Consider the following 27,007-nt stretch of genomic DNA (forward strand, 5'->3'; position numbering starts at 1 on the left):
AGCTGTCCGCGGGGCGAGAGGGCGGGAGGCACGGGGCTGTAGTGCCGTTTCTCGGGAGCCGGGGAAGGACAGAAGAGCGGGCAGAGCGGCGGGAAGAGGAGCGGGCAGAAGAGCCGCAGGCCCGGGACCGCCGCTCTCCCCGCGCCGACCCCGCAGCGGCGCCGCAGCCCCGAGCGCAGCCCCCGCAGCGGCGCCGCGGGGCGGGCGCGCTGGATGACGGACAGGCGGATCGGCCAATCGCAGCGCGCAGCGCACCCCCGCGCCGGCGGGCGGACGAATGGCGGGGCGGAGGGGGCGGGGCCCGGCTGCGAGCGCGGCGGCGGGCGGCGGGCGGGCGGCAGTCGGCGCCGAGGCGCGGTGCGGTGCGGGTCGCTCCTCGGGCTCCTGCCGCGGCCGCCGGAGCCGCGCCGCCGCCCTCCTCCTTCCCTCCCCTATGGAAGAGATGGAAGAGGAGCTGAAATGCCCGGTGTGCGGCTCCTTTTACCGGGAGCCCATCATCCTGCCCTGCTCGCACAACCTGTGCCAGGCGTGCGCCCGCAACATCCTGGTGCAGACGCCCGACTCGGAGTCTCCGCAGAGCCGCCGCGCCTCGGGCTCGGCCGTCTCCGACTATGACTACCTGGACCTGGACAAGATGAGCCTGTACAGCGAGGCGGACAGCGGCTACGGCTCCTACGGGGGCTTCGCCAGCGCTCCCACCACGCCGTGCCAGAAGTCCCCGAACGGGGTTCGCGTGTTCCCGCCGGCCGCGCCGCCTCCTCCCGCCGCGCTGGCGCCGCCGCCGCCGCCGCGCAACGCGTGCCTGACGTGCCCGCAGTGCCACCGCAGCCTGGTGCTGGACGAGCGCGGGCTGCGGGGCTTCCCCCGCAACCGCCTGCTCGAGGGCGTCATCGACCGCTACCAGCAGGGCAGGGCGGCGGCCCTGCGCTGCCAGCTCTGCGAGAAGGCGCCCAAGGAGGCGGCCGTGATGTGCGAGCAGTGCGACGTGTTCTACTGCGACCCGTGCCGCCTGCGGTGCCACCCGCCGCGGGGACCGCTGGCCAAGCACCGCCTGGTGCCGCCGGCCCAGGGCCGCGTCAGCCGCCGGCTCAGCCCCCGCAAGATCTCCACCTGCACCGACCACGAGCTGGAGAACCACAGCATGTACTGCGTGCAGTGCAAGAGCCCCGTGTGCTACCAGTGCCTGGAGGAGGGCAAGCACTCCAGCCACGAGGTCAAGGCGCTGGGAGCCATGTGGAAGCTCCACAAGGTGAGCCCCGGCTTGTGCCAGCAGCCCCAGCCGAGCCGCCTGCCCTACAGGTTCCATCATCCCCGGCTGGCAGGGTGGGAGCATCCCCGGCCATCCCCATCCCCGGCCATTTCCATCCCCGGCCATTCCCATCCCCGGCCATTCCCATGCCCGGCCATCCTCATCCTCTCCCGTCCCGTGTTGTCCCCTCGCCGTGGGGATGTTGGCATCGTGCAGACGATGCTCCCCTGATGCGGGTCCCCAAATCCGGCCGTGCCAGCTGCACCAAAGGAGCTGGCAGAGTCCCCCGGGGGTGGCTCGGGAACATCTGCGCCGCAGGGCTTGGAAAGCAACAGGGAGCGATGGTTTGGGGACGAGGAGGAGGAGGAGGGAGGCGTGAAATCCACCGTGGGAGCGGGGAGCCGCGGGGTGCCACCTCCTGCCGCACTCGGAGTCACCGGGAGGAGGAGGAGGAGGAGGAGGAGGAGGAGGGGTGGCAGCGGGCAGCCGGGAGCCTGCCCCTGAATACTGATCAGCTGCACTCGCTCCCCACGCGTCCGTGCTGGAGGAGAGGTCCTGGAGCTTGAGGCAGCGATGTAGCCATCATCATCATCATCATCATCTTCAGCTCCATCCATGCTCTGCCTCCTGCCCTCCCTCCTCGCAGCGGGGACCGAGGGAACTGGGGCAGAAGTGAGCGGGACACGGGCGGACAGGGATGGGCGTCATTCCCTGGATGAACATCGCCGTAATTGGCCCCCGCTCCAGCAGATTGGAGCAGGTGGGGGGGACCTGTGACAAGGAGCTGGGGAGGGTGTGACCTCCTGGTGGGAGGGACTGGGCTGGGCTGCTTTCCAGGAATAGTTCGGGATGCTCTGGCAGGATGCAGATCTCTGGGATGGAGCTCTGCACCCCGAATTGGGTCAGTGGGTGCATGCAGGGACAGGCTGTCACTTGTCACAGTGCCCCCAAAAAGGGGGATAAGCACGTTATGCTGTGGGGAGAAGGTTTGGTGGTGCTTTTTGGAAGGGGCTTTTCCTGATTCCCTTTTGCTGGGAGCAGGAGCAGCTCCTCTCTGGATTTTCAGAGCTCTTGTGGAGAGCAGTTTGTCCCCCTCCATGGGGTGCCATCCCTGATCCCAGAGGTGCTCCACTGGTGTGGGATGCCCAGGGTCGGGCTGGCACAGGTGACTGGGGAGCTGCTGGCAGGAGCACAGGGAGGCAGAGGATGGAGCCAGGCTCTTGTGGAGTGGAGCAGGGGGATGAGAAGCAACAGGCAGAGTTTGGAATGCAGGGAATTCCACCTGGAGAGCTTTGCTGCTCAGGCCACGCTGGAAAAGGCTTGGAGCAGCCTGGTCTGCTCTGGTGGGAGTGTCTGCCCTTGGCAGAGGGGTTGCAATAAGATGAGCTTTAGCTTTTCTTTCCAAATCCCTTTTCCCAGGGGAGAGCTTTAGCCAGGCACTGTTTCCTTGATGTAGCTGACAGATGAGGATAATGTAACATTATTTCAAATGATGATTTTTGGACAGTGAAACCTCGTGTGCCTTGGGAGAGCTGTTTCTGCGGGGGCTCACTGGTATTACCTGGTGTTAGTTTGCTTTTTAAGGAGGGGGAGAGGCTGTGGAGTTAAATGTGGTGTTAAGGAATAATTGAAGGAGTGATTTCAGGGCCAGAGCTCCGATTGCTCCTTGAGATGCCATCCAACAAAATCAGGGGAAAGCTTATTTACCTTAATTTTTGTTACACACAAAAACAAAAACCAAAAAAAAAAAAATCCCAAAAAAACCAAAACCAAAACCACAAACAAACCAGAACCCATACCCATGATTTCCAAGCTTGGTCGTGGTTGGGACTGGCCATCAGGAACCAAAGCACCTGTGGGTTGGAGTGGTGATCCTCTTGCAGAAGTATCTGGTGGTGTGATGTTCTGAGAGCACAGTCCCTTGGCAGTGGGACAGATTTGCTGAAGGGGTCACTGTCCCTTTTTGCCTGATCTTTTCTCTGTCATGGGCAGTGTGAAGATACCTACAGCTCACAGGAGGGAATCACAGAGTGGTTTGGGTTGGAAGGGACCTTAAATCCCATCCAGTTCCATCCCCTGGTATTCACAGGGACAACTTCCACTATTTCAGGCTTCTCCAAGCCCCATCCAGCCTGGCCTTGGACATTTCCAGGGATCCAGGGGCAGCCACAGCTGCTCTGGGCACCCTCTGCCAACCCCTCCCCACCCTCCCAGCCAAGAATTCCTTCCCAAATCCCACCGAAATCAACTCTCTTTTAGTTAACACCCATCAGGCAGCTCCTGAATTCTCTTGCACCATTCCAGCACCTCTTGGTGTGAATGTTCTTTGGGATGCTCTTCCCTTCTGGCCCAGGGGGGCTGTGATTGTCCCCAGAGCGCCTGGATGAGCTGTGAGTGCAGTGTTCATGCCTCAGTAGGTGACTGCCAGACCCAGGGCAATCAGTCCCTGCTAATTGCAGCGTGCTCCCCTTGGAACCAACTCCTAAGGGCTTTGCCCAGCCCTCTTTGGGAGCTGCCTCAATTTCCCCTTTCCTCCCTGAAGGTTCTCTGGGATGATCATTGGAAATAATCTGTGCTGAGGCACAATCAGTTGTCATTCAGGGAGCTGGGGTTTCTAAGCTGGACACAGATTGTGGCAAATCCTCTCTGACCTTGTCTTCCTCTCACTTGTTGGGAGTGGGGTGAATATTCAGAGAAATGTAGAGGGAAATGGGTTTTTAATCTGAATTGTCCCAGTTTTGCACAGATATTGCAGCTGTCTGGGTTTTTATCCTGACGAGCTGGAATGCTGCTTGGCATGCCAGGAGCAGGAGCACAAGATGGAGCTGAATCATTTATTCCTCACACATCTGAGTCCCTCTTCTGCTGGAGATGTGTGCAGAGTGCAGGCTCAGCAGCTGGATGGTGTTTTTATGGATGGATGCATGGATGCATGGATGCATGGATGCATGGATGCATGGATGGATGGATGCTTGTGTACAAATACAAACAGGCAGGGAGGGATCTCACTGATGCCTTGTGCAGGCTGCCCTAGAGCAGAGGCTGGATGGAGTCCCAGAATAAAGCAGGGATTTATTCCAAGGATCTCCTCCATGGATCCACCTTGGGCAGCACCAGAGCCCAGCCAGGGCTGCACCCAAGATGACCCAAAATGGCCCCAAAATGCCCGGCCGGGCACGGGGTCTCTCCCTGGGATCAGCTCTGCTCCATTCCCACCTTGCAGTTCATTGTCCCAGCCCAGCTTTAGCCCAGGCACTCCCACCCTGCTTGTTTTTCTCTCTCCAGCCCACGGGGTTTGTGCTCCTGGGCTGAGATTGGGATCATTTGTCCTTGGTGCCCAGCTGGAGCAGGAATTGTTTTGTCTCCCTGCTCTGTGCACAGAGCTCACCATCCCATAATATGAACCCAGACCCTAACACTAAAGCAGCACAGAGAGTGAAAAACAGAGAAGCCAAACCTGAGGCATCATCACTGTCTCCCACAGCCCTGAAATCCCAGCCAGTTGATCCAACTCAGTCTTAAAATCATTTTACTGTTGCTGGTGGAGGTTGAAAAGGTCTCCCAGAAAAAGATTCTGGTAGCAGGTCTGAAAGTGTTCTGGGTTGGGAAATGGAGAGACAGAGATGCAGAGCAGTTACTCCTGCCTGTCTCTCAAATACTGAGGTGTTGCCCTTCACTCTTGTGTCTGACTCTGCTCTTGGGTCCCTGGCACCTCTCACCTCGTGGCTGGACAATCCCTGGGGGTGGCACAGGCTGGACAATCCCTGGGGGTGGCACAGGCTGGACAATCCCAGGGGGTGGCACAGGCTGGACAATCCCTGGGGATGGCACGGGCTGGACAATCCCTGGGGGTGGCACGGGCTGGACAGTCCCTGGGGGTGGCACAGGCTGGACAATCCCAGGGGGTGGCACGGGCTGGACAATCCCTGGGGGTGGCACAGGCTGGACAATCCCTGGGGGAGGCACAGGCTGGACAATCCCTGGGGGTGGCACAGGCTGGACAATCCCTGGGGGTGGCACAGGCTGGACAATCCCTGGGAGTGGCACAGGCTGGACAATCCCTGGGGGTGGCACAGGCTGGACAATCCCTGGGGGTGGCACAGGCTGGACAATCCCTGGGGGTGGCACAGGCTGGACAATCCCTGGGGGTGGCACGGGCTGGACAATCCCTGGGGGTGGCATAGGCTGGACAATCCCTGGGGGTGGCACGGGCTGGACAGTCCCTGGGGGTGGCACGGGCTGGACAATCCCAGGGGGTGGCACAGGCTGGACAATCCCTGGGGGTGGCACAGGCTGGACAATCCCTGGGGGTGGCACGGGCTGGACAATCCCTGGGGTAGGACACACCTGCCAGGGGCTGCTTTTTGGGTTTTTTTTGTCTTTGCCATCCATATCCCAACTGCAGCAAAGGTGAGCCTGGATTTGCCATGCACTAAAAGAAGCTGAGGAGGGCAGGGGTGCCATGGTGAAAAGCCTTTGCTGATTTTGGGCAGTGCAGGAAGAAACTTCCCTCTGCTTTGGGCTGGGATTCTGGGGGTTCTCTCCACTCTCATCCACATTCCTTTTGTTTTCTGCATCCCAGGGAAGGGCAGCAGAGCTGGTGGAAGCTCTGGAGCACGAGTCCTGTGAGGAGTGAGGTGGAGTCCCCATCCCTGGAGGGGTTTGAAATCCATGTGGATGTGGCCCTTGGGGACACAGGGCAGTGGTGGCCTTGGCAGTGCTGGGGGAAGGGTTGGACTCAGTGGCCTTAAAGGGATTTTCCAGCCTAAACGATTCCAAGATTCTGATTTGGGACCACTCTCTCCTTGAGGAGCTCAGGCAGCACGTCCAGGTCCTCTTGGAGAGAAACAGAAACAAATCTTGGCTTTAGTGGGAGGAAAATGTGCCATTCACATTCTCTGGAAAAATCCCTTTGCCTAGGATTTTTCTCTTGGGAAGCTGAGAAGCCTCAGAGAAAAAGGAAAACAATTCTGATCTCATTTGCTTCTCCTGTGTTGTGCTCATGTGGAATGTGCTTGGAGATTGTTTTATGGGTTTTCTGTGAATTGTTTTCACTCTTTGGCCAGTCAGGGCCAGGCTGTGTCAGGACTCTGGAAAGAGTCAGGAGTTTTCATTAATATCTTTTTAGCATTCTGTCTGTATCCTTTCTGTATTCTTTAGTATAGTATAATATAGTATTCTTTAATATATTATAGTATTATAAAATTATAATGTAGTATTATAATAATATAACTTTTTATATTATTATAGTATCATAATAATTTAATTTATACTATAGTATTATAAAATAATAAGTTAGCCTTCTGAGAGCATGGAGTCAGATTCATCATTCCTTCCTCCCTCCATGGATGACCCTGCAGATCCAACAGGAAAACAAAGCTCTCCATTTTAATTTCACACAGGATTTAACTGCCCAGGCTGAAGGCACAAAGTGTCCTTGGATTGCAAATCCCTGCAGATTGCAGCAGAGCTCAGCCCTGGGAATTTCCATCCCACATTGTGTGGGGTCAGCAGTGATGCTCAGCAGGACAGGTGTCCCCTCAGTGGCACAGGTGTCCCCTCAGTGGCACAGGTGTCCCCTGGGCTCAGCCCCTCCTGCCCCAGCACAGGTGCAATGAGGGATGCAGGTGATTCCTATTAAGAACCAAAATCCCACACTGGGATTTAATTCCAGCTGGTTTGGACATCTGGGGAGAAGCAGGGGTGGGAAGCCCTGCAAGGGCCCCTCAGTTTGTGCCCAGGGGCCACCAGAGCCAGCACAGGGATGAGCAGAGAGGATTTTTCCTTTTTTCACTTGCCAGAGGAACTTTGGAGGGGAGACTGGGACACTGGGAATGTGCTGCTCTTGTGTCCATGGCAATTCCTGCACCCACAGCACTTGGGGAAGTATCCAGGGAGTTGCTGCATGACCAAGATCTGTTTGCACTTGGAAAATCAAATATTTGCTGTTTAAAGAGAAGCAGGGATAATCCTTAATGCTTCCCAAACCTTGGTGTGGTGACCTGGCTGAATCCCACCACCCTTTTTCCATCTGCAGCAGCAGCATCCATCCTCTCCTTCTCCAAATGCCCTTCCCACCTCCTCCATCCCTCTGTGGCCAAGTCCAGAGGGTGCCAAACACCCTGAGAGGGCTTTGAAGTCAGAAAAAGCCAAGAAATGTCAGGATTTGGAGCAAAAATGTGATGAGGAGAGGCTGAGGGAGCTGGGAAGGGGCTGGAGAATTCCTGAGGGAGCTGGGAAGGGGCTCAGCCTGGAGCAGAGGAGGCTCAGGGGGCCCTTGTGGCTCTGCCCAGCTCCTGCCAGGAGGGGACAGCCGGGGGGGTCGGGCTGTGCTCCAGGGAACAGGGACAGAACAAGGGGAAATTGTCCCAGACATATTTTCTGAAAAATCCTTTTTGCCAGGATCTTTTCTCCTGAGAAGCTGGGAAGCTTCAGCTTTTCCATGTTTTGCTGCTTTGGAATGTGATTTGGAGAATTGTTTCCCCAGCATGTGAATTGTTTTTACCTGATGGCCAATGAGAGCCACCAGTGTTGAGGCTGTGAGCAGTCACAAGATTTTATTATTAATCCTTTTTTTTTTTGCTAGCCTCCTGATGTCTCCTTTCTCTATTCTTTAGTATAGTTTTAATATATCATTTTCTTTTAATATCATAAAATAATAAATCAGCCTTCTGAAACATGGAGTCAAGATTCTCATCTTTTCCCATGTCGGGGTTGCCTGCAAATTCCACAGGAAACCATCTCAGGCTGCTCCAGGGCAGGTTCAGGTTGGATATTTGGGAAAATTTCCTCATGGAAAGGGTGGTTAGGCTTTGGAAAAAAGCTTCCCAGGGGAGTGCTGGAGTCGCCATCCCTGGAGGGATTTAAAAGCTGTGTGGGTGTGACACTTGGGGACACGGGGGCTCAAGATTTAAAAGTCATTTCCACCTGAATGGTGCTGTGGTTTCCCAGCCTGTGCCTGCCCAGCATCCAGAGGTGGTGCTGCTGATCCTGCCCACTCATTTGGATCAAAGCTCTCTGCCAGGTGGCTCTGTGCCCGGCACTCCCTGCAGTGAATGCAGTGAGGAGCAGCCCCAGAGCTCTGTTGATCAAAGGGGGGGTGGTACACAAAGTTCTCCCGGGGTTTGTGGAGCCCAGGGGGCTGGAGGTGACCTCTGGGTTACCTGCAGGTGGAAATGGGCCCAGGGTCCTCTCAGAGTGACTGGAAATCACTGCAGCTTTTATTCCCTTCCAGGGGGAAGGGTAGATTAGAATATGAGGAACAAATTCTTCCCCTGGGAGAAGAATTTCCCAGGGAAATTCTACAGCTGGGGCTGCCCCTGGATCCCTGGCAGTGCCCAAGGCCAGGTTGGACAGGGCTTGGAGCAGCCTGGGATGGTGGAAGGTGTCCCTGCCATGGCAGGGGTGGGATGAGGTGGGATTTGAGTTTCCTTCCAACCCAAACCACTCCACGATTCTGTACCCAAAAATACACAGCTCTGACAGCAGAATGCTCTGCTCCACCGTCTGGCTCAGCCTCTCCACAGGCTCTGAAGCACCTCCAGGAGCAGATTGAGCTCTGGGGGGCTCCATCTTCAAATTTGGGGTCCACCCAAATTGTCCATTCTCTCCCATCTTTTTTCTCTTGGCCACTCAATGAATGAGGGACCCTCCTGGCTGGGTTTTGCTGCATTTTCTGTGGGGCAGGTGAGGAGCACCCCAGCTGAGGTGGGGGAAGTTACCCCAGGGACTGATTCTTGTCTTTCAAGGAAATTCCTGCACTATCCATACCCAGACATTCCCCTGCTAAGGTGTTTGTTGACTCAGAGGTGTTTTAACAACTTTTATTCCATTTTCAGCCTCATGTGAAGGGTGAGGCAACAGAGGTGTTTTAATTGACACTATTATAATTAGAAACCAACTATTTCCTAATTACATTAGAAATGTTTCTGGGCTTGCATTACTTGAGAATTAAAACGCATAAGAAAACTTTTACCAAAAAGTAGCTAAGCAAGAACAAGTTTGTATACAAATGCACACTGTGTGAGCCTTCTGTCAAGCTTTGAGAATTCTCTACAAATTCATTTCCCACAACCTGGGAAAACAGGAGAATGAGGAAGCAGAGCAAACACAGTGCCTGGTGTTAAATAAATTACTTGAGAGTGTGGAAAGGTTTTGCTGTTCACAAACCAGGTTGCACAGGATGCTTTCCAGGAGCTGGCATTGCTGCAGGGGGGATCTTGGTTGGGAAAATGTTCTCTTTGGGGCTGCTCTGCATTGCTCATTCCTGCTCCTCTAAATAACCCAGCAGCCAGAAGTTTTGGCTTTTAAAGGGAAAACTTTGCTCGGTGTCACAGAATTCCAAAATGGGTTGGGTTGGAAGGGACCTTCAGGATCATCCCATTCCAAACTCCTCCATGGGCAGGGACACCTTCCACCATCCCAGGCTGCTCCAAGCCCTGTCCAGCCTGGCCTTGGACCTTTCCAGGGGCAGCCACAGCTGCTCTGGGCACCCTCTGGGCTTCCCCACCCTCCCAGCCAAGAATTCCTTCCCAATATCCCATCGAAATCTTTCCTGTTTTTCCTTCTTGCCACAACCCTTTCCCCTGTGAGCACAAATTCATTTGTGGAGTCCTGCAGTGCACTTTCTAGCAATCCAGCTCATAGCACTGGGAGATATTTCCCTTCCCTGGACTTCCAGCAGCCTTTGATTAACTCGTGTTGCTCCCACAAATTCATTTAGCTCAGAGTGCCTTCAAATTGCATCACTATTCCCAGCTCTGTGAAAGAGTAATTAAAGAAAAATGTGGCTGAAACACAACAACTCTCAAAGCTGCTCTTTTGCCAGCCTTGGTCCTCGTTTTGTTTGTTCTTGGGACGAGGCATTTTACCTGGTAAATTGGCTTATAAATAAGCCAGCTCATTCCCTGCTCCTTCAGCTCGTCCTGCTGGGATGAATTGGATAAATTTCTATTTCCAGCAAGCACATGAGGCAGAGAGAGCTGGGGGTATAAATCTCTGGTGACCCTGGCTCAGGGAATGTCCTGGAAGGAGAGGCAGAGGCTGGGGTGGAATTACTGTGAGCAGTCAGAGCTCTCAGGGTGAGTTTCTCCAACCCCCAGGGACCACCCAGTTGTAGCTGGGAAGAGCAGGGATGGATTTTGGGGTCTGGGAGCACCACTGAGGGTCCTGCCAGGTGCTCATCAATGGGAAATGTGCTGAACTCTTCAACAAGGAGACAAATAAATAGAAATGAAGCCCAGCTCTCACCCATTCCAGTGGCACCTCCCTGGAAGGAGAGCAGAGCTGAGAATCCACAGCAGGTCAGAGGATTCACCTTGCCTCTGTTGAAAGGAAAATTTTGTTTGCAGCCTGAACCAGCTCATATTTTGCTTTCATAATTGGATTTACCTTTGGGGGCAGCCTGACCTGGAGCAGGCAGGGAAAGCTCAGCAGAGGCTCTGATCAGGGCAGAATTTCTGGGTAGAAAAAACAAGCCCCAAGTTCAGCTGGAAATTTTTTTGGGCTGTGAGGGTGATGCCAGCCTCAAACACCACATGCACAGCGTGGATTGAGGCTTGGGCCACGTTTTTGTATTTAATTAGCCATTAAATTCCCCATGTCACAGAAATAGAGGGCTGTTAACAGGAGCCTGCTCAGTTCTGGAGCAGCAGAAATTGCCCTGGGAGGGGTCTGGCAGTTGAGGGATTTCCCATCACTGTTAATTACCCTTTCCCCTTTACTAACCTGATAGGAATTGATGGGTTTAGGGAAAAAAAAAGCTGGGAATTGGATGTGAATGAGGCATGCATGGATGCTGCCTGGAGGGCTGAGTTCCCATTCCCAAGGGGAGTGGGTTGGATCTGCAGCTGGGATGGATGGATGGAGGGAGCACAGATCCATGGAAGCAGCTGCAGCAGCCACTGGAGTGGAAGATCACATTTGTGACTTCCAATGCCTCCTGAAAATCCCAGGGGATCTCCTGTGGAGATGCCAGCCTGGCTGCCCACACTGGGGCTGCTGCTTCCTGCCTGGTGTGAAGCCAAAATACGTGGGAAATATCAATTTAATCATTTGCACCAACCCCAAAAATGTGGAACATCTTTCAACCAGTGATCCTTTTTTTTTTTTTTTCTTTTTGGGCTTTGGACCTTTGTCCAAATTTACAAATTTAATTTGTATAAATTCTCTCTTTTTTCTTTTTTTCTTTGCTCCTGGCCTCTCTGGATTTGCATGGTCAGTTCCCTTCTTGTTGCTGTTCCCTGTGGCAGGGTTGGGATGTTTGTGTGTGAATTAATGATGGGTTATGGCCTTGCCTTCAGCTCAGTTCATCCATGGCTTCATTCCTGACAGCCTGTGCTCTGGAGCTGCTTTCCACCTGCAGCTCTTGGGCTTTTCTCTGCTGAAATCCCTCTGTTTTATCCCCCAGGTAAGCAGGGTCCCTTCTGTCAAGATGTTTTAATTCACTGGCTCTCTTAAATTCACCATTTTCCTTCTCCCTGCTTCCTTTTCCTGGAAGTGTTCCTGGACAGGGCTTGGAGCAGCCTGGGCTAGGGGAAGGTGTCCCTGCCCATGGCAGGAGGTGGAACAAGATGGGATTTAAGGTCCCTTCCAAGGCAAACAATCCTGGATTCTGTGATTCCCAGGGTCTCTGCTGTGCCCATGGGATTCCTGCTTGGGAAGGACCTTTCTGCCAGCAGAGGCAAACTCAGAGGTCTGGTTTTGATCCCCCTTTCAGAGCAGGTTTCTGTGATTCTGTGCCTTGGTTCTCTCTGTCAGGGGATGTAAAGCTGGCAGAAGGGGGGGTTGTGTCAAGCTTTGAAATGGATTTTTCCTAACAAGGCACATTTATTGATTTCCAGACACAGACTCTGTTTGGGGGCAGAGTTCCCCCTGTTCCCTCCCTGGCAGGGCTGTTTCACCCACAGCACCCAGGGATCCAGGCTGGAGCAGGGCAGGACTGGCAGGGAATTGGGGCAGCATCCCTGAGGATGCTGGAAAGGGAAGGGCTGGGCTGCAGATCAGCTCTCCCTGCCAAGGATTTGCTTCGTCCTCCTGGGCAAATAATTGCACAAACCCCCAGTGTGTCCTGTGCCAGGAAATGTGTGCTCAGCACCAGTGCCCTTCCTCCAGCCCAGCAGCAGTTCTGCTGGGAATTCACAACAGAGAAGGGGAGATGGAGTGGGAATTTCCAAAATTGTGAGAGCTGGGTGAAATGCCATCAAGGACAGAGCGGGAGCATCAGCCCCCCCTCCCTCCCTGGGAAAGCACTTCCAGCCTTGCTCAGACAAGGATTGAAGTCACAGAGATTTGAGGGCATGACTGAAATGCTTTCCTCATGTTGGGACATCTGAGGTGATAAATTGAGAGAGACCCTTGCTGTACAAACAATGCTGGATTAACGAGGTGCTGGGTGAGGCTGGTGCTGTCCCTTGGCTCGGTGACAGATGCCACCGCTCCCTGGGTGGCACGGCACTCCTTTGGCAGGGTACAATGTTGCTGTAGGGATTTGTGCTATGTAAAAGAATTTACTCATTTTCTAGAAAAGGGGGGAATGAAGCATGGGGTTAGAAATTAACTTGGGGTAGAAATCAATTTGGGATTTAGATGAGGTTTGCTGGTTTAACTTGTTTAGTCTGTGGCTTGCTCACATTGGTGCCTTGTGCAGGCAGAGCAGAGGCTGGATAAAGTCCCAGAATAAAGCAGGGATTGATTCCAAGGATCTCCTCCATGGATCCACCTTGGGCAGCACCAGAGCCCAGCCAGGGCTGCACCCAAGATGACCCAAAATGGCCCCAAAATGCCCGGCCGGGCACGGGGTCTCTCCCTGGGATCAGCTCTGCTCCATTCCCACCTTGCAGTTCATTGTCCCAGCCCAGCTTTAGCCCAGGCACTCCCACCCTGCTTGTTTTTCTCTCTCCAGCCCACGGGGTTTGTGCTCCTGGGCTGGGATTGGGATCATTTGTCCTTGGTGCCCAGCTGGAGCAGGAATTGTTTTGTCTCCCTGCTCTGTGCACAGAGCTCACCATCCCATAATATGGTGCCCAGACCCTCACACTAAAGCAGCACAGAGTGTGAAAAACAGAGAAGCCAAACCTGAGGCATCATTGGCAGGTGAGGAACAGGTTTGGATCCACCCATGGCAGAGATGGGAAGGGCTCAGGGCCCTGCTGCTCCCTCCCCAAGCAGCAGTTCTGGGGAGGGCTCAGGGGGGCAATATGGAAAATGAGGTTCCTTTGGGACAGCACCCACCCAACCAAGCTTGGGAAGAGGGACAGGGATGGCTCATCCTGGTGGGAAGGGGCAGCTCCTCAGCCTGCAGACTCAGTACCTGGATTTGCTGCACCATGTTGGGAGGCTGAGAAGCTTTAGGGAAAAATGAAAACAATAATGATCTGATTTGGGTTTTTTTGTGTTTTGTTGTTTTGGAATGTGGTTTGGACATTGTTTACCAACTGGTCATTGTTTCATTAGTTTCATGTAAATTGTTTTAACTTCATGGCCAATCACAGTCCAGCTATGTCTGGACTCTGGAAATAGTCATGAGTTTCATTATTATCTTTGTAGCCTTCTGTCTGTATCCTTTCTCTATTCTTTAGTATAGATCAATATAATATTACAATATAATAATATATATAATATACTATAAGATAATATAATATAATATAATATAATATAAGAGAATAGATAGATAATATAAGATATAAAGATAATATAAGACATATAATATAATATAATATAATATAATATAAGTAAGATAATATAATATAATATAATAGATAATATATAATATAGATATAATATAATATAATATAATATAATACCATACAATACAAAATAATGCAATACAATACAACATAATATAATATAATACAATACAATACAATTCAATAAAATACAATACAATACAATACAGTATAATATAATCCTTCTAAGAGCATGAAGTCAGATTCATCTTCCCTTCCAATGACAGAAACCCCAGAAAACACCTCAGTGGTGGCTCCTGTCACGCTGTCACACCAAGCCCACACAGCCCAGGCGTGGCTGAGCCTGTGCTGTCTCCATCCTGCACCAACGCCTCTCCCACCCTGACCTTCTGTTCCCAGGAAATGAGGGCCTCAGAGGGCATTTGCTGAGGTCTGTGCTGACAGCAGCCCACACCTTGGTAAATCAGGGAGAGCTTAGACAGTTTCTCACCTCTGAGATGATTTCTCTCCTCCCCCGGAGCACAGCAGTTAAAAATTGTGAATATTGGATTTTTTTTTTTTCATTTGTCTTGGTTTGGAAAGCCAGGTGTCTGCTAAGGAGAGCAGGAGCCTCCCCTGAAATGGAAAATTCAAACCCTCTCCTTCCCAATTGCTATAAATTTTAAATTAAGGGGCTCTCAGGGAAAAATATGGGAGCAGGAAATAACAGTTCTTTACTAGGGAAGAAAATGAAAGGATAAAATGAACACTGCAGTGACCCAACCCAGCCCTGGCAGAGCCAGAGCACAGCCTGGCACCCTGTGGGTCAGGGGCTGGCAGCAGTGCCACTGGAATTGTGGCTCAGCCCTCCTGCAGTGCCAGGGCTGGTTCTGCTGGAGCAGGGATCCTGGAGAAGGGTGCAGTCTCCTCTGAAGGGCCAGGGGCAGAGGCAGCTGCTGCTCCTCTGGGAAATCCAGTGCAGAAGCCGTGCTGGTGTTCCAGGATCTCCAGATTCTATCCGGGTAGGAATGCTTGGCTCCTCCCCCTGGGCTCACATCTCCCATGGGATGCTGCAGCTCTTATCAGCCATGCAGGGACATTCCATGGGCTGTTATCAGCAGGGGTCTGCCCAGAGGGAGGAGAGGGTGTGGGAGAGATGAGGGAAACTGCCCAATGGACAGGAGACAGCTGCACACAGATGGCAAAGAGAAAACAACTTGCTTGTCAGTCCAGGACATCATTTTAAATGCTGCCCTCTGGCAGTGAATGGTGCACCTTCCCCCTGCCCTGAGGAGGGATGGAGAGCCCAGATGGAGGGGCAGGGAGGATGGAGAGCCCAGATGGGGTCAGGGAGGATGGAGAGCCCAGATGGGGTCAGGGAGGATGGAGAGCCCAGATGGAGGAGCAGGGAGGATGGAGAGCCCAGATGGGGTCAGGAGGATGGAGAGCCCAGATGAGGGGCAGGGAGGATGGAGAGCCCAGATGGAGGGGCAGGGAGGATGGAGAGCCCAGATGGGTCAGGGAGGATGGAGAGCCCAGATGGGTCAGGGAGGATGGAGAGCCCAGATAGGGGTCAGGGAGGATGGAGAGCCCAGATGGGGTCAGGGAGGATGGAGAGCCCAGATGGAGGGGCAGGGAGGATGGAGAGCCCAGATGGGTCCCTCCTTGGTGGCTCTCCACAGTGGAAGTGACAGTGAGAGCTCAGAATTCATGGAACTGTTGGCTCCTGGTGCTGCTCCACGTGCAGGGAATGGTTTTGGTGCTGTGCTGGGAGCCCCTGCCCTGGGCTTGAGAGACAGATGGGCCTGGCCAAGCTTTGCTCAATCAGCTGCTTCTCCTTTGTGCGTCCAGAACTGGCTGTAAGTTTAATTGGAAACACCTTTAAATAAACCAAAGCCTCCAGGGGAAGGGATCAGGCCCTGGCACTTCTGGGAGTCAGGCCTTTGCCTTGGAAAAGCCAAATAAAAAAAGGAAGAAGCCACTGGAATCTTGGGATTTGTGCTGGTCAGAATGACTTGGAGATACATACAAGTCTCTTTTCTTAGCTTGGCAGCCAAAGGAGGAGTCAGGATTCTCCTGTTCTTTTTCTCAATTTTGTTTATTATTTCTTATCTCTGCCATTCTTTCCCTGACCTGCTGAGGTCTGTCTGTCTGTCAGGTTGGGTTGAGGCACACTGACCACTTTGGGGTGGTGTTGTCTTTTATACTAAAATCTACATGTACATTATTTATAATAACTTCTCAATACTTATCACTTATGTTAAACAGTGAATTTCTATTTTAAACTATTATGTTAAACAGTGAATTTCTATTTTAAACTAATCTAAAAGTGTTAGCATCACTTAGAAGATGGAGGCTAGGAAGAAGAAAGGAGAAGGACAGGGTATGCTTAAATTCTTCTATTTTGGGACTCGGAGCTTCTATTCTAAAAACTTAAAAAATCTATTTTACACTTTGTGACAAACTAACTGTTAAAACTGTTATTCTACTTCAACTCTTTTGACTTGTAATTTTTCATATGAAGGTGGTGATTTTCTCCATGGGTCAAAATCAAAGTCACAGACTGTGCCAAGGTCTCTGAGCCCCTTGGCAGGGGCTGGAGCCCTCCAGGACAGCCAGAGGGATGTCTTGGCTTCTGTCACTGGAAAAAGCCCAAACTTGACATTTTAGGGTTGCATGAAAACCCCTGGTTCTCTGTGAAACTTGTGTGCAGACCCTTTGTCCTTGTGAGGAGCCAGCAGAGCCTCCTGGCAGTGCCAGCTCCCAGGATGGAGGGGAAGGCACAAGGCTGGCTGGGACAGACAGGACAAAGGGACAAATCCAGGCTTGTCCTGTGCCTCTGTGTCCCTCCAGTGGGTCATGGCAGGGACACTCAGGCTGACCACCTGGGAGCTCATTAAAATCAGGGCTAATGAGCTCAGGCTCACTGGGCTAATCCTCCTGTGCAGTGGACATCCCACACAGGGGACAAGGGGAAACGGCCTCAAGTTGCACCAGGAGAGGTTTGGGCTGGATAATAGGAGACATTTTTTACCCAAAAAAGGGCTGTTCAGTCATAGCCCAGCTGCCTGGAGCAGGGGTGGAGTCCCCATCCCTGGAGGGATTAAAAGCCAGGTGGATGTGGCACTTGGGGACATGGAGCAGGGGTGGCCTTGGCATCCTCAGCACTGGGAGAAATGACCTGTTTTTAAAATTTTAAAAGTTTAATAGGAATAAAATGGTTTTAAAAATAGTAATATAATTAGAGTAATAATAATTTGGACAGTTAGGATTAGGACAATATGAGACAATAAAAACAAAGAGTTACAGACAGTCTGGGCACCTTTTCTGGGCAAAATAAGCCCAAAAAAGGACCCACGTGCACAGAGGATTAACCCTTAAAAACAACAACCTGTTGCACATTCATACACCTCATCCATGGTGCATCAATTCCATTCACACACAGGATTCTGTCTGGGCAGTGTCAGCTTCTTCCTCTGAATCCTGATGGTGTCATCCTGGCTGAGGAGGCTGGAAGAAGTTCATTTCTCCTGATAGTGGGGCAATAAATTCTCTTTCTCTGAAAGATTTGTGTGTCCTGTAGCTGCTGTCTCAGTCCTTTCTTTAAAAAAATATCTTGCATAGCACAGTTTCTCTTTTAACATTTTGTTATAACCCAAAACTATATTTACCACACTACTTAAGAGAATTAACACAGCATAACCTTCTAACACAACACACATAACATTCATTGGAATATTTGTGAAAAGCCAATCATAAAACACACATTTTTCACAAGCACCATGTTGTCTCACACCTGTATCTGTGGCTCCTTTCCTCCTTAGCCTGGCTTTTCTTTCTTTTTTTTTTTTTTTCTTGAAAGCACTTTCCCCTAAAGAAAACCCCACACCAATTACTGAGGTAAATGTGAATTTTCCCCCTGCTCCCATCCCCTGGTGTTTCCTGGGTTCTTCACTTCTCCATAAGTGCTCATGAATGATTCAGTGAGCCCAGCACTGCCTTCCCTGGTGACACCAGGATGGATTTCTCTGCTCCAGTGGTTCAGATTGTGGGGATGGAACCCCCTCACTCCTCCTGCTCTGGAGAAACACTGACAAGTTCTTCATCACTGCCTAATTAGCCAGACATCCCTTCTTATTAAAGATTAATTTTTTTTAAAGGCAGTCATTATCTCAGCTCTTCCAAGGGTTATTGATTTATTCTTCTTCCTTTTTTATTAATGGAGCTACAACCTCCTCATAATCCATCCACTGCAGGGGTTTCCCTGCCTCTCATCCTCCTTTCCCTACACCATTAACGTAGGAAATAATTTGTAGAAAATTTTAAAAGTTTGATAGAAGGTTTATATAGCATGTGTTTGTGTGTAAATTCTGAGATAAGAAATGGTAACTTAGAAATGAAATGGAGATTGTTGAGAGAGAAATGGAATTAGAAACAAGCTTGAAAAGGTGGTTTTGTAAATAAGATTGGATGTTTTGGAGAAATGGAATTATGAAAGATGTAGTGGGACTTATGAAAAGTAATTTTAGATAATTAACTTTAAAGCATTTACAACATAATGTAGCTAAAGCTGACAGGCCAAGAAATGCTTATATAGTGTATTATAATTAGGAAATAGTTGGTTTCTGATAGTAATAGCATAAATTATAACATCTCTATTGTCTCAGCCTTCACAGGAGACTGAAAATGGAATAAAAGTTTTAAAACACCTCTCAGTTACCCCATCTGTGGGTCAGAAATGGGAATAATCCAACACATTCCCAGTCTCCTGCTGCCTTCAGTGCTTTTATCACTCAGTGCCTCTCTCTGGGCTTTATTTTCCTTGGGAATCTCAGGGTGGGTTCCCAAGGGGTCACTCCCAAACATCTGCTGAGCTTGGGGGAGTGGGATTTCCAAAGAGAGCTTGGGTTTGTTCTCCTGTGGCCATTCCAGAGGTGGAGAAGGTTGAGGAATTCCTCCTGTGCCCAGTCTGCTCCCTGTCTCAGGTGGGATTTCTGTTTGTTCTCAGTCTGGGAATGAGATGCTTTCCCACCTCTGGAAATCCAGCTCTCTCCATGGTTTGGAGCCCCTGTAATCCAGGCTGCCTTTTTTGGTGTCTGCAGCACCAAATCTGCAATCTGGCTGCTGTCACATTTTGGGATTAATCCCAAATTCAGCCTTTCCAACCTGGGATGCTGGCATGCAGCTGCAGGGGCTCAGAGCCCCGTGCCTGGAGGAAGGAGTGAACAGAGGAGCAGAGCTGAATTGCTGTGTTTTGCCTGTGATTTCCTGCATTTGAGGGCAGGTCTGAGCTTCCTAGGTGTGTTTTCCTGGCAGCATCCACCCAACCCAGCCGTGCTGAGTGCTGCATTCCCAGTGTTCCAGTATCCATGGTGATGGGGAGGATTTCTGAAGGGCTGCTCTGAAGGAAATGTGCAATCCTGCTCCTTGGACCTTCCCTTCGGTCTCTTGCAGAGCAGGACTGGGTGAGGCCCCAGGGGTCTGGGGGGCCCTGCTCAGCTTTGCCCCCACTGAAACCACAGTGGGTGACAAGGTGGGAGCAGCTCTGCTCAGGCAGAGATGTTCCTGGCAGGAAAAACCTCTTTTTTTTCAGTCACACAGCTTTGATCAAGAATTTCAGATTAGGAGGGACCTCAGAGCTCAACCTTCTGCCCAGAAGCAGCAGCAGTAACTGAAGGAAAGTTTTCCAGAGTGATTTGGGTTGGAAGGGACCTCAAATCCCACCTAGGGAGGCAGGGACACCTCCCACTGTCCCAGGCTGCTCCAAATCCCAGTGTCCAACCTGGCCTTGGGCACTGCCAGTGATCCAGGGGCAGCCACAGCTGCTCTGGCAATTCCAGCCCAGCCAGGAATTCCCAATTCCCAATGTCCCATCCATCCCTGCCCTCTGGCACTGGGAGCCATTCCCTGGGTCCTGTCAGCTCTGCTGCTGAGAGCTCCACATCCTTCAGGCTGCCTGGAATCTTCCAGATTGGATTTGTCCTGGCTGAAAGCACAGATCCAAGGTGATGCTCTCCAGGGAGCATTTCCCATCCTGTTGGAGGGGGAGGAAATGCAGCAGAGAGAACAGGTGATCCATATTTTCCTCCTCCTCCCCGCTGCCGTGTGAATCCAGCAATGTGATTAAAAGCAGCATCAAATTAGTGATAATTAGCCGACATCCTCTTGCTGGTGAGCAGAGCAGAGATGCTGCAGTGGCTGTGAGTCAGGTGGGCAGAGCTGCTGGTTCCTGGAGGTGGGAGGGGGAGCTCAGGGATGCTGCTGGGAGTGCTCAGGTCCCTGGAATGTGTTTTGCTGCTGGCTCTGGCCATCCTGGTTACAGCAAGGGTTTGAACAAGATGGGGGATTTTGGGCAGCTCTTCCCAATGCAGTTTATTGTATCCAAAATGCAGTTTATTGTGTCCAAGGTGTCCCAGCAGCTCAGGGCCGTGGGTGACAGAGCTGTGCCCACAGCTGTCAGTTCCAGCTGCAGGCAGGCCTGGAGTCCCACATCCCTAAATCAGGATTTTACCAATGGTGCCCCACATTGGGCGCCACTGCAAGAGCCTGAATGAGGGATGGGGGACTCCAGGAGCTCTTCCCAATGCATTTTATTGTATCAAAAATGCAGTTTATTGTATCCAAAATGCATTTTATTCCATCCAAGGTGTCCCAGCAGCCCAGGGCCGTGGGTGACAGAGCTGTGCCCACAGCTGTCAGCTCCAGCTGCAGGCAGGCCTGGAGTCCCACATCCCTAAATCCGGATTTTACCAATGGTGCCTCACGTTGGGCGCCACTGCAAGAGCCTGAATGAGGGATGGGGGACTCCAGGGGCTCCTCCAAATGCAGTTTATTCTATCCAAAATGTAGTTTATTGTGTACAAAATGCATTTTATTGTGTACAAAATGCAGTTTATTGTGTACAAAATGCAGTTTATTGTGTACAAAATGCAGTTTATTGTATCCAAGGTGTTACAGCCCACCAGGGCTGTGGGTGACAGAGCTGTGCCCACAGCTGTCAGCTCCATCTGCAGGCAGGCCTGGAGTCCCTGAGTTTAGGTTACAAATGCTTTTTTCTTTTTTCTTTTTTTTCTGAACATCCTAATACAGCAGAACCAATCTATACCTGAACTGTTCCCTCCAGCCCACCATAACTGCTCCAGTTCCCACATCCATGGCACTGCTCTCCAGGCACTCACAGTCAGCACATTGCAGCTCCAGCCAGAAGTTGGTTTTCAGTTTTCTTGCAGTGGGAAATTCTGAGCCCTTTTTTCTCCTTGCCACATTTGTGCCTTGTTTGCCTGAGCTCTCTTTGTGCTGGGTAAAAAATCTTCTTGTTTGGGGTGGGTTTATCCTTTGCTCTGGGCCATAAAACCCCTTCTCACTCACACACCCTTTGCTCCTTGGTCAGCCAGTCAGGCTGGCTCTGCAATTCCTTTTTTTTATATCAAAACTTGCTTCCATCTCTATTCCTTCTTGAGATTCTACATTCAAAAATTATTCTGCTAAGCACACATAGCTGTGAGACTTTCCTGTCAAACTTTCATCCTTCCCAAGAGGTCACCCAGAACATCTCAGGAGGTCGAACATGTCACTTTTGTGCTCCTCAGGCACTCACCATGGAGAACCAGAGCTTTAAAGCACTGGCCAGGAGCAGTGTTGAGTGAAACACCAAAAATGATGTTTTAAGAGAACCCACATGCTCCTAAAAACGTGCCAGACCAGCAGAGGGAGGGGCTTGCTGTGTGCCTGGGGGTCAGGTTGGTGGTGGTGGATTTTCCTGAGGAGGTGGTGGTGGTGATGTGCAGGGATTTATTTGGTGGAAGGGCTCAAAGGAGAACACAAAAACCACCCCAGAAAGGTGCTGTGAGCTGCCCTGAATGTTGGGAAAATTCACAGAATTCCCAGAATCACTGGGTTGGAAGTGACCTTCAAGATCATGGAGTCCAACCCAGCCCCAACCCCTCAACCTCAACCCTGGCACCCAGTGCCACATCCAGGCTTTGTTAAACACACCCAGGGATGGTGAGTCCACTATCCTAGCCCTGGGCAGAACATTCCAGACCTTTATCACTTATTCCAGAACTTTATCACTCATTCATGCCAGCCCAGCCTCAGCTGGAGGAGGGTGCTGGTGTGGGGCACCCTGGGATGGGGTGGTTGCACCCATGGAAGATGAGACCTCAGGAGAAGGCAGCAAGCTGGGCATGCACTGAGAGGAGTCTGGAGAGGGGATTTGGGATGATCTTCCTCCTCAAGCAGGCTGGTGGAGGATTTGTGTTTCCATGGGGGCAGCAAGAAGTTCAGCACTTCAGTCCTAGCAGGGGAAATGTGGTTAAATTTCCCCTTTCCCCACTCTGGATTGGGAATTCTGGTGCATGAGCAATGGCCTGGATGAGTGCAATGACCCCAAACAGCATCTCTCTCAACAGGGAACAGCCAGAATCCCATCAGGAATGGGAAAGATGCCCTGGACACCCCAGCTCTCCCAGCCTTCATGGTCACCACCCAGCCACCCAGAGCCAGGGGATGTCTTCCTTCCCCTTATTGCCTCAGTGATGGCTCACAAGTGGAGAATCCAATACAATTTGCATTTCTGAGCAATTAAATGTCAAAGCAAAGTCAAGATGCTGGCGAGCTGTCAGGGCTGTTTATGGCTGAGGCTGACTCCAGTGCCCAGATGGTAATTAAAGCTGTAGGACAAGACAAAAGGATGGTCAGGACACTCCCTGCAGGAAGAGGAGTTGTCCCACAGGGCTCTCAGCCCTGGGTTAAGGCCAGGACTGGGGGAAAAAAAAATCATTGTTTATGCACTTAATCAGGTTTAAATTTAATGTAATCAGATTTAAAAGCTGAATGCAATAATGGGATGGCAGAGCTGAAGTGGGAGTAACCACTGGAGTGGGATTGGAGCAGATGGAGCAGAATTTCAAGGCAGAAAGCACCAGATCTGCAGGGTGCACATTCCTGGGTGCTGGGCAGTGCCTGGATGGAGATGGAGGAGAAGCTGCTCGGTGCTCACAGGCAGTGGTGGCCACATCAGTGTATTCCTGTGCTAATTCTACCCCAAAACCTGGGTGTGCCCATTCCCTGACAGCTTCATGGCCTTGCTCTGTGCACAGCACCTTTGTCCTGCACCGGACACAGTTCCTGACCCATGGGATTATAAACCAAGTCTTGGCTTCCATGTTTTCCTCATCCACCACGGAGAAGAGCTGTCTGAGGAGGCAGTGTGTGCCTGCTGGGACTTCCCTCACCACCCACTGCAACGTCCTCCAGACCTTTTTGGAGTAAAAAGATGCAGCAGTGATTTGTGTCCTTCAAACACGGCAGGAACCAACCCCTTCCCCAGCACTGACCTGGCTGGGAGTGGTTTGGGTTGAGTGGGTTAGATTGGAAGTGGTTTGGGTTAGATTGGAAGTGGTTTGGGTTAGATGGGAAGTGGTTTGGGTTGGAAGTGGGTTAGATTGGAAGTGGTTTGGTTTGGAAGAAGTGGTTTGGGTTGGAAGTGGTTTCGGTTGGGAATGGTTTGGGTTGGAAGTGGTTGATTGGCGTGGTTAGCTTGGCAGTGGTTGGGTTGAGTGGTTGGGTTGGTGGTTTGGGTTGGAAGTGGGTTGCTTGGGGTTGGCCGTGGTTTGGGTTGGAGCAGTGGTTTGGGTTGGCGACGTGGTTGGTGGGTGGTTGGGACGTGGTTGTAGTGGTTGTGGGTGGGTTAGCTTGGACGTGGTTTGGGTTGCCGTTTGTTGAGTGGGTTAGCTTGGACGTGGTTGGGTTCGCCGTGTTTGTTGGACGTGGGTCGATTGGCAGTGTTTGGGTTCGTTGGCCGTGGTTTAGTCGGACGTGGGTTAGATTGGACGTGGTTTGGGTTCGCTTGGCAGTGGTTTCAGTCTGGCCGTGGGTTCGCTTCGACGTGGTTTGGGTTAGCTTGGCCGTGGTTCGTCTGAGGGTTAGCAGTGGTTTCGTCTGGACGCGCCGTGGTTTTGGGGTTTGGGTTGCGTGGTTGGTTTGGGCCTCGTTTCGGTTGGAAGTGGTTTGGGTTGGGAGTGTTTTGGGCTGGGAATAGTTTAGGTTGGAAGAAATGGTTTGGGTTGGGAATGGTTTGGGTTGGAAGTTGTTTAGCTGGGAAGTGGTTTAGGTTGGAAGAAGTGGTTTAGGTTGGAAGTGGTTTAAGTTGGGAATGGTTTCATTTGGAAGTGGTTTAGGTTGGAAGAAGTGGTTTAGGCTAGACGTGGTTTACATTGGAAGAAGTGGTTTAGGTTGGAATTGTTTTGGGTTGGGAGTGGTTTAGGTTGGAAGTGGTTTGAGTTGGAAATGGTTTCGTTTGGAAATGGTTTAGGTTGGGAGTGGTTTAGGTTGGAATTGGTTATGGTTGGACATGGTTTGGGTTGGAAGAAGTGGTTTGGGTTGGAAGTGGTTTATTTCGGAAGTGATTTAGGCTGGAAGTATTTTGGATTGGGAATGGTCTCGTTTGGATGTGGTTTAGGTTGGACGTGGTTTGGGTTAGAATTGGTTTGTTTGGAAGTGGGTTGGGTTGGGAGTGGTTTGGAGAGGAAGTGGTTTGGGTTGGACGTGGTTTGGGTTGGAAGAAGTGGTTTGAGTTGGAAGTGGTTTATTTCAGAAGTGATTTAGGCTTGAAGTGGTTTGGGTTGGGAGTGGTTTAGGGTTGGAATTGGTTTTGATGGAAGTGGTTTGTGTTGGAAGAAGTGGTTTAGGTTGGAAGTGGTTTAGGTTGGGAATGGTTTCATTTGGAAGTGGTTTAGGTTGGAAGAAGTGGTTTAGGCTGGACGTGGTTTAGGTGGGACGTGGTTTGGGTTGGAAGTGGTTTGGGTTAAAATTGGTTTAATTTTGAAGTGGTTTAAAGCTCCCTGACCTTCTCTGGCAGTCATTGCCCCTGGGCTCATTTGTCCTGCATAATTAGGAGCATTTCACAGCAGTCCCTGAGGAGCTCATTTCCTTCTGGATGAGCTCAAACCCTCAGGCCTGAACAGAAGGGAGATCAAGTGGAGCAGTGGTTTTTAGGGAGATGACAGCAGGGTGCTGAGGAGGAGAGAGGAGTTTGCTGCCTCCAGGATATAATTAAGGATGCCCATGACACCATCAGGGCTCCACATTGTACTCTTCCTGATGTGGGAATCCTTGGGAAGAGCTGAGGTGCTGGGCCATGGCTCAGTGTCCCTGAGCACCCTGTGACAGTCTGCTTTGGTGTTTGTCATGGACACAGGCTGCTCTGTCCCTGAATCTTCTTTTTTTCTTCTTCTTCTTCTTTTTTTTTTTTTTTTTTCCCTCTTAATTCTAAAACTGGTGGGAATTCATAGCAAGAAACACAGAATGGTTTGGGTTGGAAGGGATCTTCAAGCCAATCCCATTCCAACCCGCTGCTCATGGCAGGGACATCTCTCACTGTCCCAGGCTACTCCAAGGCCCAACCTGACCCTTGGGCACTTCCCGGGATGCAGGGACAGCCCCAGCTGCTCTGGGCACCCTGTGCCAGGGCCTGCCCATCCTCCCAGCCAGGAATTTCCAGTTCCCAATCTCCCATCCATCCCTCTGGCAGTGGGAGCCATTCCCTGGCTCCTGTCCCTCCATCCCTTGTCCCCAGTCCCTCTCCAGCTCTCCTGGAGCCCCTTCAGGCCCTGCCAGGGGCTCTGAGCTCTCCCTGGAGCCTTCTCCTCTCCAGGGAACATTCCCAGCTCTCCCAGCCTGGCTCCAGCCCTTGGAGCAGCTCTGTGGCTCCTCTGGACTCTCTCCAGCAGCTCCACGTCCTTCTGATCCAGTTTTCCTTTGTTCAGCCCCCTCCACTGCCCCTAATTTAATCCCAAACCTCCTGCAGAGGCAGATCCCTCCCTGCTGTGCCCTGGGATGTCCCTGGAGATGACTGACTGGGATTTTTTGTGTGGCCTCTGGACGCTGGGAGGGTGACCCAGAGGGAGGTGTGAGCTCTGCTCCTCAGAGGGCAGCGCTGGGGGAGCCCAGGGAGCACCTGGGGCTGACCCTGGGGCTCAGGACAGCACAGCTGAGCCTTTAATGCCCATTCCCTTCTGTCTGCTGCCCCGTGGTGAGGGGAATCCAGAGCTCTGAGGCTTAGGAGTGAAGGGAAAATGCCACCAGGAGCAGGGATGAGCTGGGGGGGATTAGCTGCTAAGCAGCCTGCTCAGGAAATGCAGCTCTGGCTCCATTAAGGGCCTTCTCTCTAATTAAGGCTCTGCAATGAATTTGTTGCTTCTTAAGAACAACAGGAATGCTCTTTCCATGGCTGCCTGAGGTGGGGGAGATCTTCCTTGAGGATCAGGGATGTTGGGAACTGGGAATTCCTGGCTGGGAGGGCGGGCAGGCGCTGGCACAGGGTGCCCAGAGCAGCTGGAGCTGCCCCTGGATCCCTGGAAGTGTCCAAGGCCAGGCCCCTGCAGGATCCCAGGACACAAGGACCAGCCCTTGGGAATCTTCTTTCAGGGCTCAGCTCCCCAAAAAAGCCAGACTCAACATGGCATTGGAATTCTCTTCTCCTGGTTCTCCACCCTGATGTCTGTGCAGGGCTGCAGCACCTCCTCTCAGGGACACAACCAAAACCATGGAGAGTGAACCTCATCACCAGCTCACCCAGCAAGTGCATTTTTGCAGTTTTTACTTTCTGTCCTCACCTCGTTTCCCCTCTCTGTGCCTGTGGGAGAGCAGCAGCTCCTGGCTGGGTTTTTCTCAGCATCCCTGTAACAGATCCTGCAGTTCTGTCCGTGCTTTCAAAGGGACCCGTGTCAGGTGCTGGCAGGGAAAAGCTGAGATCATTTTCTGTTGATCATTAGTGAAGCAAACCAGGAATTAATTGGACGAAATCAAAGGGCTGTTGCGAGGTGTTTGCATTTCTTCTCCCCAAAAATCAAAGCAAAGGCTGGATCCTGTATCAAAGCAAGGACAGAGAATCTTTAATACATCCTCACAGCCAGGAGCAGCCCAGGACATCCCATAACTCTGGTGTTTGTTCAGCCCAAAAACCAGGGACAGCCAAAAAAGTCACATCAGGGATCCACACTGAGTGTCCCTGAGGGCAAAACTGGCCTTGCTCAGCTTCTGCCAACCTGGGAGTTGGATTTGATGATCTTGGAGGTCTCTTCCAACCTTT

At 51.6% G+C, this 27,007-nt stretch overlaps 1 protein-coding gene across 7 annotated transcripts in view; it reads left to right on the plus strand.

The window, feature by feature from the left end:
* The first annotated feature begins 371 nt into the window (after positions 1 to 371).
* The window catches only part of TRIM9 (tripartite motif containing 9), a 68,415-nt gene continuing 41,779 nt past the window's right edge, over positions 372 to 27,007 (plus strand). For all 7 annotated transcript variants that reach the window (XM_030239969.2, XM_050975447.1, XM_030239970.2 and 4 more), the window contains exon 1: positions 372 to 1,249. In XM_030239969.2, coding sequence (XP_030095829.1) covers positions 434 to 1,249 — 816 coding nt within the window. In that variant the 5' untranslated portion in view covers positions 372 to 433. The remainder of the gene's footprint in view (positions 1,250 to 27,007) is intronic.

The sequence above is a fragment of the Serinus canaria genome, chromosome 5 (assembly GCF_022539315.1).
Source record: "Serinus canaria isolate serCan28SL12 chromosome 5, serCan2020, whole genome shotgun sequence".
NCBI lineage: Eukaryota > Metazoa > Chordata > Aves > Passeriformes > Fringillidae > Serinus > Serinus canaria.